The 16,145-nt window shown below is 36.8% G+C and overlaps 1 protein-coding gene across 9 annotated transcripts in view; it reads right to left on the bottom strand.

The window, feature by feature from the left end:
* pcm1 (pericentriolar material 1) overlaps positions 1 to 16,145 on the bottom strand; it is a 56,230-nt gene that overhangs the window by 13,464 nt on the left and 26,621 nt on the right. For 8 of the 9 annotated variants that reach the window (XM_059027084.1, XM_059027078.1, XM_059027118.1 and 5 more), the window contains 12 exons: positions 15,682 to 15,920; positions 15,354 to 15,490; positions 14,137 to 14,266; positions 12,103 to 12,237; positions 11,637 to 11,809; positions 11,250 to 11,459; positions 10,707 to 10,932; positions 8,705 to 8,850; positions 7,824 to 8,005; positions 7,330 to 7,504; positions 5,162 to 5,505; positions 4,597 to 4,746 (listed from right to left, as the gene is read on the bottom strand). In XM_059027084.1, the coding sequence (XP_058883067.1) occupies positions 4,597 to 4,746; positions 5,162 to 5,505; positions 7,330 to 7,504; positions 7,824 to 8,005; positions 8,705 to 8,850; positions 10,707 to 10,932; positions 11,250 to 11,459; positions 11,637 to 11,809; positions 12,103 to 12,237; positions 14,137 to 14,266; positions 15,354 to 15,490; positions 15,682 to 15,920 (2,247 nt within the window). The remainder of the gene's footprint in view (positions 1 to 4,596; positions 4,747 to 5,161; positions 5,506 to 7,329; positions 7,505 to 7,823; positions 8,006 to 8,704; positions 8,851 to 10,706; positions 10,933 to 11,249; positions 11,460 to 11,636; positions 11,810 to 12,102; positions 12,238 to 14,136; positions 14,267 to 15,353; positions 15,491 to 15,681; positions 15,921 to 16,145) is intronic. The other variant, XM_059027088.1, reaches the window with a different exon arrangement.

Raw genomic sequence — 16,145 nt, 5'->3', positions numbered from 1 at the left:
CAGAGCTACGAAAAGGGAACATTGCATGCAGACGGTGGGATTTTGTTTTGCTCAGCTTGTAATCTTGAACATACTGCTTACTTAGCAGATACACTGCATCTTAACCACACAGTAGGTCAGGCTTTCATTAAGACGCTTGTGAAGAATACTGATTTCATCTTTGTGTCTGCCTTTGTAATAGACAATGTAACCGAGGGAGAAACACTAGCTGTTTACGTCTATGCTTAGTCATATACAGTTTATTTTTATTTTATTTTTTTTAAGTTGATAGGCTCCAGTGGCATATATGATGTTATATAATTTACTAATAATTGACGGTATCTGTGGTTTTAAAACTTCATAAAAAATCATGTTTTTTATAAAGAAAAACACTAAAACTTTGGTTTTATATGTAATTCAAAGTTGTTTTAAAAAAATCTATTTTATATGCTTTATTTTTTTTTGCAGCCAACACAGACCATTTTAAAAGACTTATTTCCAGCAAAAGTTTGTTTCATTTTTAAAGATTGTTTCAATAGTGACTCAAGTTACAATGTTACAATGTACTCGTACATCCTCAGACAGTCTTGGTGTAACAGGGAAGATCTGTTCTGACTGTCTGGCACATGCATGGTTCTGCAGGAAGAGGGCAGCAACCCGTAAGATCCGCCTGTCAGTCATGGCAATGACAGAGAGGTGGGACGAGGGTGTGTGGTCTCTCCCTCTCTCTGAATGGTTGGGAGACAGGACTTGGGGGATTGCTGGGCCTATAAAATAACGCTCTGTTGTTCCCTCAGGTCGGCCCCTATAGGACGACAAACGAGCAAGCGGAAGCTCTTGCTGGACCGAGAACGGCCGGAGAACGAAAACAAAACAAAATAAAAATATAGGGGTAGCGGAGAAACCGTGGGCAGGCCCAAAAGTATAGACAGTAGTCTAAGACGGAGACCCGGATGGTGCAGGTAGCGAAGGTCGGGGAAACGCTGCAGAGTGCAGCACTTGTATTTTGTAGTTTTTGTTAGTAGTGTTTTGTTTTCCCTTTTTCTTTGTGCCTTTTGTTTTCATTATTATTTTGAGCACTTGTATGTGCACTGGACTGTCTACCTTATTGGTAACCCTGTGGTCCTGATTATTGTTGGCAGTATTCAGGCCACGGAAAACAGTGCCCTATGTGGGTCAAAATAAAATCAGTGCGCCTGAGCGACGTTACAAATAAAGTTTTGTCTCCTGTGTGTCAGTGAATTGCCCACCACCCTTCCACACCGGGATATATGAAGATTACGAAGCAGGTGTATATGCATCACTTCTGGTTATGTTAATATACCAAGCATCAAAAGAAACTTATCACTATTATAACACATTTATTAAAAAAAAAAAAAAAAAAAGGTATATAAATGAATAAATGATGGACATTGACAAAATGTTTTTGGTTTCTTTTTAATCACTCGGTTATTGATCCTTAACCATGACACGCTTGAGTGACTATGACTGAAGCATATGCACTTAATTGCCTAATTAGCGAGACAGTTCATTGGACACTGGATATGGAGTGATTTCAGTTGATGAATTGCAAGCTTGAATAAAAGCAATAAAGAATCAGAGAAAAAAAAACAAAAAAAAAACAACAATATGCCACATCTGTCAAGAGAGCAGTGCCTTCATGCAATCGGCATGTTGGAGGCTGAACTAGGGCAACGTACTGTGGCTCGCCGTCTTGGGTACTCACAGCCAGCAATTTCAAACCTGGTGAAACGGTTTAACAAGACACACTGTCAATGACAGGCCACGAGTCACAACACCTGCCCAAGATCGACAGATCACTTTGCAGCATCTTCGTGATGTCAACTGTTAAATCAGCACAATAAAGTCACTGCACCTGCTCTAAAACGGAGTTTGTCATGTTTCGATCACATCTAGTGAATTTTACACACATACAAATATAAGTGATACGTTTCTTTTGATGCTCAAATATAAAGTGGTATGTTTCTTTTGATGCTCAAATATAAGATAAGTTTCTTTTGATGCTCAGTATATATTTATACAGTCACCATGTACTTGTGATATTTAAGTAGTCTATGCTTAAAATAGCTTTAAAATATTAAAAAAAAAACTGTAAATGTCCAATAAATGAATGTACAGAGTGCGAGTTGAGCTGCAGTCATTAACACAAGCAATCAAACGGCATCTAATGTTAAAGAAGTGAAGTTTCGCCAAACAACTTTTGAAATGTTAATAGTGAACTTTTAATTGACTGAGCGAGTCCTTTGCTGACTTTTGATTAATATTACAAAATAAATCAGAGGGAGATCAAGTTGAACTAACAAATATTTATTTCATTTGCTGAGTTAAACATAACAATTACTTTCTCTGCTTTGACTATCTCGCGGGACACTGATTTGAAGTCTTAGGGTTAAAAACCTTAACACCACATTTCCCTTCTTTTGTCGTTTTAATATCACCCCTAAATATATCCATATATGGAGGTATAACAGCACTACTAAAATGAAAAAAAAGTTTTTTTTGCATGTACACAAAAGGTTTAAATGGTTAAAAAAAAGTTTATTTCAGGATGTTTTGGACAAAAGGCCTTCAGCTGTGTAGAAATATAAGTAAACTTGTTGTAGTTTACAGCACTGTGTTTACTTTTCTTTCTACACAGCTGAAGGGCATGTAAATAGTCTTTGGCGGTTTGGCTATTTTTATTGTGCATGTTTTTTTTCTATTCTTTGATTATGAGGTCATCACCAGCACAGAACTTCAATCACGACAATGCCCTGTATAGTATACCTTGCACTCCCATTTTCTTTTTTCTGGAGCTCAGCATCCAATAAAATTACAAGTCACACAGACGCTGACACTTGGCTTCAGCAAATCTAGCTCAAGAAAATGGTGAACCCTACTTCTTGCCTCAGGACTGGTTAATATGGGGATTCTTACACATGGATTGACACGCATGCAATTACAACTGTTTTAAAGTGTATTTAAAACAGTTCTTTACTATTTATTGGACAGCTTTTTTTGCTTGTGCATGCGAATCTGGACTCAAGAGTTGCGTGTTGATCTTCTGTTTTTTTTTTTTTATAGAAATCCCACACAGACTATTTTTCCATTTTAGAAACTGCTGCGTATATTCTAGCAATGTGGTCAATTGGTGCAAGGCAAAACACTTTGATACATTATATATATATATATATATATATATATATATATATATATATATACACATATACACACACACACACATATATATATTCCCTTTGAATACATGTATAATAAATAAAATAAAATAAATGTTTGGATATTCAGATATTTGACCCAGCACTAAAATAAATTAGTGGTGGAAGAAATATACATACAAATATTTTTTGACATGTATTTGGATACAAAAAATCAGATACGAATATTTTTGGACATGTATTGGGACACAAAAATCAGATGTTCGTATGCGTTACAAATGACAAAAATATCTTGCACTTATTTACCATCTCACCAGAATTTGCGCATCAGTTTAAAAAAATGGCAAAAGAAAAAGAACTCTGTGTGATATGAGATTAATATATATATATATAAACACATATAATCAACACAGCAACTCTTGAGCCTCTATTTAAAAGTTTTAGACAGCAAAAATGAAAACAAACTAGATTGTGCGCACACTCACATAGTTCTCTATGGAAAGCCATCTGGGACAAAAACACGTTGTGCTGCTTTAGAGCGAGCCAGACAAAAAAGCAAGCACGTCATTCTGAAATGCCTCGGTTAAACAATACCCAACTTCCTGAAAGTGTTGTGTAGTGATTTTCATAGACTGTATATATGTTGTTGCAACTTTGTTATGTGGAATGTAATAAACGAAAGTTTTTTCCCCCCTTCACGTTACAACGCCATTTCCACATTTGTTTTATTTGAAGTGTTAAAGTTAAATTTCAGTTTTCGTTTGCTTGTTCAGCCTCAAAAGGCAGAAGTAAACCTCATGTTATACTTTATGAGAACGTGTCAATGGCCACTGTGGAGAAACGGCAATGACAAGGAATGAAAAAAAATAAACAAAACAAAATTTAACTTGAACTGCTATTTGGCATCCTTTGTTTTGTATTTAATTCACTGGGGTAAAGTAAGCCATACACAACTCATTCTTTACTCCTGGGATATTTTTCTTTTTAATGTGTTACCTATTGTAAGGTCTTGCTGTAAAATAAAGGCGCACACACATAGGGTCCACCACCACACCCTCTGCCCTTGCTGCTATGCTGTCTCTGTCTGCGTTCCGAAGAACTTAATGTCTTTTATTACTTTTTGAAAAACGAACAAATATTCAAACAAATATTTAAATTATGGGCGAATATCCGAACATGAAAATCCTATGTTCTTCCCAGCACTAAAATAAAATAGGGAGATGAAGATAAACAAAAAAAAACAAAAACAGGAAAATGCAAAAACCACCCGCAGATCCAACTGCTTATGCTGTACTTATTTTAGAAGTGCTTGATCCTATACAAACGTCTAAAAAAATAGTATTCTAATTAAATTATTTTTATTTTAACCATAACAGGAAAAGCTGGTTTGACAATCATATTCCAAGAATGTAACTCCAACATTAATTGTTATCAACACTACCTGATGAAAGATCATTGGATTTACTTAATTTTTTCCCCAGTTTGTCATGAGTTAGTTTATCCAAGGCCTCTCCAGACTGTTCTGTCTGTTTGCCGTGGAGACCCCTCTCTTTATAGTCACTGGCACTTGAGACACTAGCACTGTCTTGCCCTGAAAAAAAAAATGGATTAAAAAAAACCATTTAACTAGAAATGGGAGACGAACAAAAAGAAATATGGAACTTGTAGAATACACCTATGTAAGCAATTCCTCAAATGGTTTGAGATATGAGGTACTTTTGATACTGCAGTGTGAGAAACTTTGTGAAATTATTAACGCTAAAAGGGTTCATTTTTCTTGTACAATACACATGATCGAACTTGCATATACAGTATATGAAGCAAATCTCAAAGCGTTGGATATTACCTGAAAACCAACCAAGTCACCTGATCCCAATATGGCTGACATCTTATGTCGAAGTGAAGAGTAAAGTCAAACTGACAATAAAACTGCTTGATTTATAAGCAATTATAAAAAATAAAAAAAAAGGGGGGGGGGGGGCGTCTAACAGATTTTCAATACATACCAATGCCGTCAGCTCTCGGGTTTTTGCCTTGGCCTTTATTTCTTCTTCTGCTCTTTGACTTGGGAGTTTTGTCTTTAGAAGCCAGACTTGCTTGTGCTGAAGCTTTTCTTGATTTGAAGGTTTCAGTCACAGTTGTCGGATCCATGGGATCTGGCATACTGCTAAAACTTTCCAGGGACTCCTGGTCAAACTGTCTGCCACTGCCTGCAGCTTGCTGCCTGATGTTGGTCTTCAGGCCCAACATAACCTTTCCTATGTGGCTGGAGAGATGCTCTTCAGTTTTGCCACCATCCATCCAAGCAGCTCCTTGCTGCTCAGCTCCATCTTTGGTTTCTTTTTGCTGCCTTATTTGGTTAAAAATATTATACATTAAGACCAAAAAAAAGGAAATGTTTCAATGCTTCTAATTCTAGTTGTATTCAAAAGAAACACACTTCGATCTATTTCCAGTGGCTTGTCTGTAGAAAGCTTTCAGAAACCCCTTCTAGAAATGTGATTTGGGGAGTCAGGGGTCCCTTTCAGGTATCCCATCAAAGCAGTACATTGTCAATGGTGGCAATGCTAATAAACACAACAAATGATACAACAGCAAAAATAGCAATTTTTTATATGCATAAAGTAAGGATTTTAGGAATGACACCACTCCCTTCAATGTGTATCTACAAAAATATTCTACTCTATCACAAATATATTTTAGTATGCTAATTAATGCTTATTTAGAGTAATTTCTTTGTATTGTGCAATGTATTAACACTAGAACCGCCAGAGTTATAGGCATACCTATAACCGCCATGAGCCGTCAATTTGACGGCCTTATTAAAAACATATTGTTATAAAAGGGTAAACAATCAGATTTAAGTCATAGTTTTATCCAGCCATGTCACATAAAGCATCTGCACAACCGAAATATAAATAAATGGACATCTGAACAGAAAACAATTTATATACAGACATATTACATGAAGCGCAACTGCAAAAAAACGATAGATGTAATAAACAAACATTTGAACAGAAATGACTGTATATACAGGTATACTACATACTATACATCTGAAACATTGTAAATACGCAAGACAAAAACGAAAATAAATGGGTTTATATACCTATACAGACCTAAATGCACATAGGCTATACGCACTGCGTTAAAAAAAAAAAAAAAAAAAAAAAATTCTGAACAGAAATGCTTCTATATACACGTATACTATGATGGTACAAAACTGTACAAATGAAATAAGGAGCAGAAAATTGAAAATAAATGTGTTTATGTAGCCAATAGCCAAAAAAAGCATGTATATGCAAACAAACTATACAAATAAAAAAAGCAAACATTTGGACAAAACTACTTTCATACAGACATAATTGAAATACGGTAACATAAATAAAGAAAAGGAATGGGGTTTACAATCACAACATGTTATCAAAGAAGCCAAAGTGCTCTCCTAAATCACATACCTGCATGCAGTCTTCTTATGATTTGGGCACAGCTAAAGTGTGGTGTTACCATTGCATTTGTCGGCTGTACACCTGTACAGACCTAAAAAGCGCATACAGTATAGGCTACGCAGACGAGATGCATAGGAAAAAAATATGTGATCAATACAATACCTTCAGCACGTAAATGCTTTGCACTTCTGTACAAAATAATTATTTGGCTAGCTGCAATAGGCTGTAAAGTATATACAGTATAGTTTCTCCTAGCTATTATTGCCTGTTCATTTCTTAAAGAATAAAAGCATGAAATACCCCATGCCACCTGGTCTAAAATGTCAACTCCATACTTCGTTGTATTCAGTTTCATTTATGTAAGGGCTGCAGATTGATCTAATCAGTTCAATACATCGCCGTCATGGTCATGACTGATACATAAAATAATAAAATAGAATACTATAATGTAAAAGCAAAATACTATTTTTTTTATGTAGCTGTCAATCTGATGGCGTCTGGCGGTTCTAGGTAGGAGGGGATTATAACTTTTTTCAGTTTTGCGATCCTGCCTTTCAAATTCCGTCAGGGTATTTAATACATGTATTTAGGAAAAGTCAAGAACGGACAACCGTGTATCTTTCACACATGCAGAGTAATTTCAATTTTAAAAGTGAAAACCATCAAATTGACGGCCTTGGCAGTTCTAGTGTTTAAACACATATGCCATGATTGTGTCATCTTACCATTTGTTTTCTGTCATATTCAGAGAAGAGCTTTCAAATGGTTTTGGAAAAGCCATGTACTCTGTTTTTGCAGAGGTATTGTGATCTGCTTGTTGCTGTTGCTCACTAGTTTTGGTAGCTGCATTTTGATAAAAGTCTCCAAAGCCAGGTGGAAACACAGGGTTAAAGTTAAAACCTGCAAGGATAATGTAAATGAAAAACAAATACTGAAAATATGTATTAGAAACAACCATACTATTAGGACAAAAAAATTAGAAATAGTTTGAAGTTCTTATTACTTTCAATATATATTCCTAAACATATATTTTAACATTGCACCCCCCCAATTGCCCAAACATAAAACATGTTATAGGAAGTAGTAATACAACTGCAGGGATTGTTTTTTCTTAAGTACATTTAAGGCTATAAGGATATACATCTTTAATATATACTGTTATCTATGCAATTAACTATATTTAGTAACTCAGATTGATCAGCTCTGACACAATACATACCAGCAGACATAGGAGAGAACTGTGCAAGCCCAGGCATGTTCATTGAATTTAAAGGGGGAAGAAAATTGAAAGGAAATACAACATTCGGAGAAGGAGGGCACAGACAAGGATCTTGTCCAACACTTTGCTGTGTCTGTTGCAACTGCTGCTGCCGAAGAAGATCATTTAGCATTTGCTTCAACCTGATTGAAATAAAAGTTGTACTTAATTTTCTTTTTCATGCAGATACAAACTTGACATCTTAAGCATTCAATTACTGGCCATGGGTAACCTTAACCACAATAACACTTAAGAAACCATTTAAAATAGAAACATGCTTTGGCTGGTTCCTTCCAGGGGATTCAAAGTGTTCTAAGAAAATCCAGGGGGAACTCACCCTGGCAAGATACAAGTTGATCAAAATCAAAATTAGTTTAAGTGTACTACTGTTTTCAAATCAAGGCACTTCACACCCAAGGTGGCGTGCAGGAGATTTCAACTTTTGCTGCTCCTTCGTTACATAGCCTACCAGCAGCCAATCAGGTAAAAGTATGAGGCTCTCTCTCCTCTCTCACCACCCATCCCTCCTCTCCGAGAAGATGGCTTGTACAGAACGAACAAACAAGATGGAAATAAAGCTAATCTACCATCCAGGCCTTTACAATACAACTTACTTTTTACCGGTATGCAAACCAAAAAGTCAATGCATGGAGGGCTGTCAGTGTCAAGATGGGACCATCAGGTAAGCTAGGTGTATCGATAAAGCTTTTATTTCCTACACTGCACCCTTTACTTTGTGCTTATAGACAAAGCCTGCCTACTTTCCCCCTTTACATTGTAGTCAGGTTTTCATTATTTCAACATTTTAAATCATGACAAATATTTTTCATAATGTTTTGTACCTTTGAACATTGCTCTGTTGCCAAGCCAACTGTGTATAACACTGGTTTAACTGGTGCATGATTAGGTGCACCTGTGGGGATCCAACATTGTTTGGCAAAATGCTATAGGGGCTGGTAAGCAGAGTCTGAAGCATGTATGAAAGAGTCTGTTGAAAAAACACAAATGTAAGACTTAACAATTCACTGCCATTTTCTTGAAAATATACCTTAACAAAAAATCTTGCTATTTCAAACCCTTTAGAACAGCAGTTCTCTACCATTTATTATTTTTTTTGTTACCCACTTTTGTATTTTTCTACTGAAGCTGTGACCAACCCAGTAAAATCAAAGCAATACAGACATTTAAAAAACAGTTAAATATTTAATTGTATGTAGATATTATAAATAGGGTTTCCAGTTTTTGGCACTTTAAAAAAAAAAAAATAGGCAGGTACTTATCGGCACTTATTTTCAGGACCACGAAACCGGTCAAAATCTGTTAAAACCACCCTCCTACCCATGCTCCACAATGAAACTGGTAAAAATCGGTATACATAAACAACTTAAACAGTAATGTAATATTAACAGTACTAACATCAATAAAACAAAACATGTTATATTCGCAGGTTGTGTCACTAGTAGAAGGCATTTACTCTCCTGAAACCAAAGCCAGGCCAAATGAAGGAATCATGGAAGACAAATGCTGCACTGCAGTTTGTCAGCTCCGTTGAAATTAACTTGTACATCCACCTTAAAGAGACGTCCAACTTAAACATCAAAACTCTTTTCACCAACACAGCACACATTTTTCCAAGCTGGCAGCAGACATTGAGGATCGTTCTGGACGTTGCAGAAAACATAAGGAGTGTGCGCAACACCACACCTGATACGAACGGACATGGCAAGCCTTCTCACGCACATTCTCTCAGCAGGGGACGTCGGGAAATGGAGTTCAAAATAAAAACAAGGAGGAGATTCTGCTTTTACCGTTTTTATAAAATAAATGCTAGTAACTTGAACATTAAATTCGGCAGGCATTTATTGGCAAAATATTTTTTACCGAAAGCCAGAACCCCTAATAATAAATAAATAAATAAATAAATAAATAAATAAATAAATAAATACAACCTAACAGTACATATTACAAATACTATAAAGGTAATTAACTGATAAAAAAAAAAAAACCCTAATGTGCGATCTGTGCCTGCTTGCCCTCTAAGGTTTCTCCAGCGAGGTGTTATTAGCGAGATGCTTTCTTTTTAAAGTAAGCCACAGATTTACCTTCATCACCCGGGTGTAGCGTTTGTTGATGCCTCTAGAGTTTTGACAGTTTCATGCTTTCATTGGCAAGCACTTCGCAGCAAATGACACACTGCAGTTTGGGTTCAGTTTTGGAACTGATATAAGTGAAGCCCAACTGAAGATACGATTTGTCGTATTTATGCTTAGGCCCACCGCCTTTTCTTTTTCGCTATGCCTTTGGTTTCTGCTGTCCGTCACTGAATTTGATGGTGATGCAGCATCTTGGTCAGGCCCAACGCATTTCAAAGAACCATCCATTTAAAATAAATAAATAAAATTCACTAATCTAATTATAATTTTTTATTTTCTTTTATTTTAGATAGACTTAATTTAACTTTTTACCGCTTTTAGCTTTCCAGATCCTAGCGCTCCGAGTCTTAACAGTTATAAAAGCACTCACTTTCTTGCACTCAACAATTTCCGGCTGCCTCATTCTCAGGGTAAATTAATTAGATTTGATTGGTGGAACTCATTTTGCAAGCACACTTTTGTTTTACCGGAGTAAGCAGTCCGTGACCGTTGCGACCCACTGGTTGAGAAATTATGCTTTAGACCCCTTGTCATTTAAATCTACTGCCACTGGGTGAGAATCAATGTTATGGAAAACATTGCCCTCTGTATTTACATAATGAAAAGATGAGTTTTGTAATCAAGCAGCACTGTAAAACAAATTACTTGTGCCGCACTCCCCCTCCCCCTACAGACACATACTCTGATTTACCTGTTGGTCTTGCATTAGAGTTTGACACATACTAGTGCTGAAATCAAGCTGCTTTTTCAGCTTGTTAATTTGTTCCTGCCATGGCTCTGTCTCCTCAACGAAAGAGAGGTCAGATGCCCAGCGAAGATTTTCCTGACGTCTCATGCTGACATTTTGCTGTTGGTTGGACTTGGCTGAGGTGCGAATGTCACCATCTACAGAAAACTGATGATGCCTCCTCCAGTTGCTTAACAATTTAAAATAAAAGATATGTCAGTAAACACATACAAGTCAATGGAATAAATCACCACTTTACATATATGCTAATAACCATTGTACCCATACAAATCAAACTTACCGGAATTCTTGCCAAAACAACAAGAATATTGTAAAATATATGCCAAATCTTAATTTGTATTTTTTTTTATTTTAATACAACATTTTTGAATAGTGTATATTGTTTGCAACAATGCATTTGTATCCCAACCCAATGTTAATACATTAGTGTAATACATATTATTTTATTAGGTTTGCACTTAGGTTCATCATGAACATAAAACCAACCTGTCTCTAGCTTTTCTTGTAGTGAAAGGCCTCTGACTCCTGGAGTACACAGGGAAGTTTTCATTCAAGATGGTGTCTCCCTGCTCTTCCTCCTCCTCCTCCTCTTCTTGGACAGCATCTTCAGAAAGGAAACCACCTTCATCATGTTCCAGTGCATCTGCATCATCGTGCAGTGCACACTGAGTAGATCCACCCCATGTTGCCATTGTTCTGCAAGTTTAAGAAACAATTATATATATATATATATTATTTTTTCCTACTTCACTTCTAGCTTTCATTGTCACCTATTCATTTTAACAGGGTTATTTTATCCAATCAGACAGGATAAAATAACCCTGTTAAAATGAGTGAAAACCATCACACAAGGCCACAGCATGCATTGCTAACCTTTCATTTCTGCTCATTTGCTGAGAACCCTGTGCATCTGTCCCTTCGCTTTTGGAGGTATTATCATTCAACACATTTTGTCTCTGATGCTCAGCCATTAAAGATTCAAGCTGTTTTCTCCTTTGTCGAAGTTCTTCTCGAAGGATCTGGTGCCGACGCATCTCAGACCAGAGCTAAAGTAAAACAAATTAAATATTGTTAAAAGCATTAATAAATTAAGGTCAATCTAATTTGATACATATATAAATGAATAATACCATGCACTCCTACAACATAGAAGCAGTGTCCATGGATGGAAATTGCAAGTTTTAATATGAGCTTGATTAGCCACAGTATATATGTAACAATCTCAGATAGGTCTTTTTAAACTCATAGTAAAACCAGGAGTGAATCAAACTGCTATGTAATGGGAGTCTTATTTCTATCCTAGTGTCTACAAAAATCAGAAAAGATAGCAGTGCATCACCTCATTATCTGCGGGTGAATCTTCTTCAGGTTCTTGCACTGGTTTTGTTACTCCACTTTGAGTGACAGCAGGAGTTGATGTAGCAGCGGGCAGCTTTTTTACTACTGACTGACTCATTGTACTAGACACAGACAACTGGAGAAGACATGAAGGATCATTAAATGTGTACAGATTCATGTACATTCAAAGCAAAACATTTTTAAAATCATGTTTATTCTTGAAGTTTACACTCAGAAATGAAAATGTACATGTAGTAGAGAAAGGCTGAAATGATATACAAGAAGTCTGTTTTTGTTTTTGTTTTTTTTTTAAATTTGGAATCGGCAATTATTTCTCTTATTTTCTCCCCAATTTGGTAATTATTGTTTATTTTAACCCGGCTCACCGCTGCCACTCGGGAGGGACAAAGACGGACACACACATCCTCCAAAACATGTGCCGTCAGCCGTCCACTTCTTTTCACTCTGCAGGCTTGCCATGCAGTCACCTCAGAGCTGCAGTGTCTGGGCAACTACAGGCAGGCCAGTCTACAGGGGTCGTTGGTGCATGGTGAGCCGAGGACACCCTGGCCAACCCAAGCCTCCCCCCCCCCCCACCCCCGGGCGGCGCTCGGCCAATTGTGCAGCGCCTACTGGGAACTCCGGTCCACGGTCGGCAGTGGAATAGCCTGGACTCAAACTGGCGAACTCCAGGCTATAGGGCGCATCCTTCACTCCTGTGCCTTTACCAGATGCGCCACTTGGGAGCCCGTCATCACATTGTTGAGCACGAAAATCACAGTGAAACCAGCTGCGAGACGGTAAATGCTCTCGCAGGGCAATGCTTGGGGCAGCTAGGTTGAAAGAATAAACACCCAGCTTTCCATGGCAATGCTTTTTGCTATTGACTGAAACACTAAAATGCCAGTCTCCACATGGCAATGCTAATTGGTTGAAAAAGTTGATTCACGTTATTGCAGGCAGTGCAGATCTGCCATACTTATACATAAACTAATACCCCCTTCTGACAAAAGTACAGCCTTGGGACGCTGAGGAAGTGCTGACTCTAGTTTCTCTGTGGGCAGATAGAAATGTTCAGGAAGATCTGGAGTTGTGCGTCAGAAATAAGAAAGTTTATGTCCGAATTTCTGACAATTTGAAGCAAATGGATATAAACCACGGGTACAGTACACTTAACTTGCACACTCAAAATCACAATTCTACCAAATTTCACGTCCTTGACCTTTATTATATTAACATAAAGGGGGAAAAAAGCGAAAATAAAACAATTCTAAACTTATTTACAAAAATAGTCAAACAAAATACTGTACAGCTGTACCATACATACAACTACAGCTGTCATTGCCCTCGCACAGCGTTTTTTTTTTTTTTAAGCACCCAAACGAAAAAACAACAACTATCCTTAAAATGGGATGTCTTTGGTAAATATTTTAAAAACCTTTTTTCCCCCTTCAAAAGAACTAACTGAACTTTAGTAAGTCGATATAAAATCACTAACATTTGTGGATTATGAAGACATTCCTAAATATATTTACTATATTTATGTATATACTGTTGGTCTATTAATTTTTGAGCACCATTTGTTTGCACATCTTATGGCAAACTGAGTCAATTAATAACAACTGTCTTCCGGTGTGTGTGACTTCAGTAGCACGGCTCGGCTCTGTAGTGGAAAAACAACCTAGGCTCCCCTTAACCGCACCGTTAGGGCTTGGTTTGTCCCTGGTACGGCTCGGTTGTACAGTGGAAAAGAGGCATAAGTTAAGCAAAAGAAAAACCACACCTCCAGCAGCCTGACTTCCCGCATCCTTGCACACCAAAAAAATCAAACAGTAATAAAAACAGATGTGCCACTGGGGCGTGCCAATGTGTGAAATGTAGGCCTACCCGTCACAGACCAAATCAACTTGCATTTGGCTAGTGAGAGTATACTTATTTCAAACCCTGTAAAACAGAATTATTATTATTATTATTTTTTTTTTTTTTAAGAATTGAAAACTACAAAGATTTAGACCAACATGCAAGTTCGATCTACCTGCAAGTCAGGACAAGCCCACTGTAAGTCCTGGATCTTCTCCTGAATTTCCAATAACCGCTGTCTTTCATCATGCAACTGCTGAAGTTCTTCCTGTTGCTGATGAAGTTTAGCTTCATACAACTTCTCTCTGTCAAACAACCATAATCCAATAAACTAAATTTAGGAGTTGTCACCTTTACTTTATTATTATTATTTATTTCTTAGCAGACGCCCTTATCCAGGGCAACTTACAATTGTTACAAGATATTATTATTATTATTTATTTCTTAGCAGACGCCCTTATCCAGGGCGACTTCCAATCGGTACAAGATATCACATTATTTTTACATACAATTGCATTATTTTTTACATAGAATGGGGTGAAGTCAATGTGAATTGAGTAACCATGTTCAGTGTTTTTTTGTATTGGGGAGTGTTTTATTGTTTTTTTTTATCATTTAAAATGAAAATTAGAAGCCCTAATTATAATTGGAAGCTTAGGCTGATATTCGGGGGAGGGATAATTGAATGATTGCTCTCTCTTTAGGATTATTGAATTAGAAATCTCAGGTAAACTCACCCGGGCATTGCTGTCGCAATCCCAGTTGTAATTATTATTATTATTATTATTATTATTATTATTATTATTATTATTATTATTTATTTCTAAGCAGACGCCCTTATCCAGGGCGACTTACAATCGTAAGCAAATACATTTCAAGTATCACAGTACAAGTAATATTATTATTATTATTATTACTTATTTCTTAGCAGATGCCCTTATCCAGGGCGACTTACAGTTGTTACACAAGATATCACATTATTTTTTTTACATACAATTACCCATTTATACAGTTGGGTTTTTATTGGAGCAATCTAGGTAAAGTACCTTGCTCAAGGGTACAACAGCAGTGTCCCCTACCTGGGATTGAACCCACGACCCTCCGGTCAAGAGTCCAGAGCCCTAACCACTACTCCACACTGCTGACTGACTTCATAGAATCTCACAATATAAACAGCTTAACTATATGCATTCTTTGTTGATATGTTGCAAAGTTTAGTCATTTAAGATTAATTACAATGGCAATCCATTCTACACAGTCAAAAAAAAGACAAAACAAAAAACACACGTTTATGCCACTTACAGAAATACTTCAAAACATAGTCTTTGTACTAAAAACAACAGCTTATAAAAATTGAGTTAAGTACATTGAATATAGTGTTGTAGATATTACCTAGCCTTTTCTTTTAATGCAACATCCTTCTGTGTTTTAGGAACATTAGGCCTTGTGTTATTTGGTTGCTGATTTCCCTCATCTTCCTCAATCGCATTGGATGCATTTGAAATGGCTAGATCATCATCATCACTGTCCTAAATATTTAGAATTAGAAGAAAATTAGAGCCATCAGTAACAGGAATAGGTACATTACCATCACCTACATTAAGTGTATGTCTAAAGAATGACCTTAGCAAGTTTCACCCCAATTGAACAAACCACCGTATTATTCCTAAGGACTATGACACTATAGCTTGTATTGCTGAGGAAAAACATTGCAACTCACCTGCACCATTGCAACAAGCTCTTGAAGTTGTCTCAGTTTCTGCTTAGCAGTATGGAGTCTATGGATTTTCTCTACAAACTCAGGATCGTCTTCAAGATCGCTCCTTTGGCTGGAAACAGAACTTTCACTTCCCTCATCGTCCTGATCCTCCTCCTCTGGCCCCTCATCTTCTTTATAGTCATCATCAATATCATCACCTTCCTCCTCATTGAATGCACTCTCTCGATTGTACTGGCACTCTGAAACAAAAGAAAACACTCAAGTTAAATTATATAAGATGTTAAACCAAACCCCTAGTAGTGCAGCATAGTGAGGAAAATAAAAAGGCAACTGTAGCTAAGAAGATGAAAATGTAAGGAATTAGACAAACAATTCTCAGCTAAGGTTGAAAAGATTTGAGATTGTCAGCACTCCTACAAGGCATTGAGACACAGCGAGTGTGTAGACATCTAACATGCTAGCAC

This window comes from Acipenser ruthenus, chromosome 1, assembly GCF_902713425.1.
Source record: "Acipenser ruthenus chromosome 1, fAciRut3.2 maternal haplotype, whole genome shotgun sequence".
In the NCBI taxonomy this organism is placed as follows: domain Eukaryota; kingdom Metazoa; phylum Chordata; class Actinopteri; order Acipenseriformes; family Acipenseridae; genus Acipenser; species Acipenser ruthenus.
The sequence above is the reverse complement of the archived record's forward strand: the minus strand, read 5'-3'. Positions and strand labels throughout refer to the sequence as shown.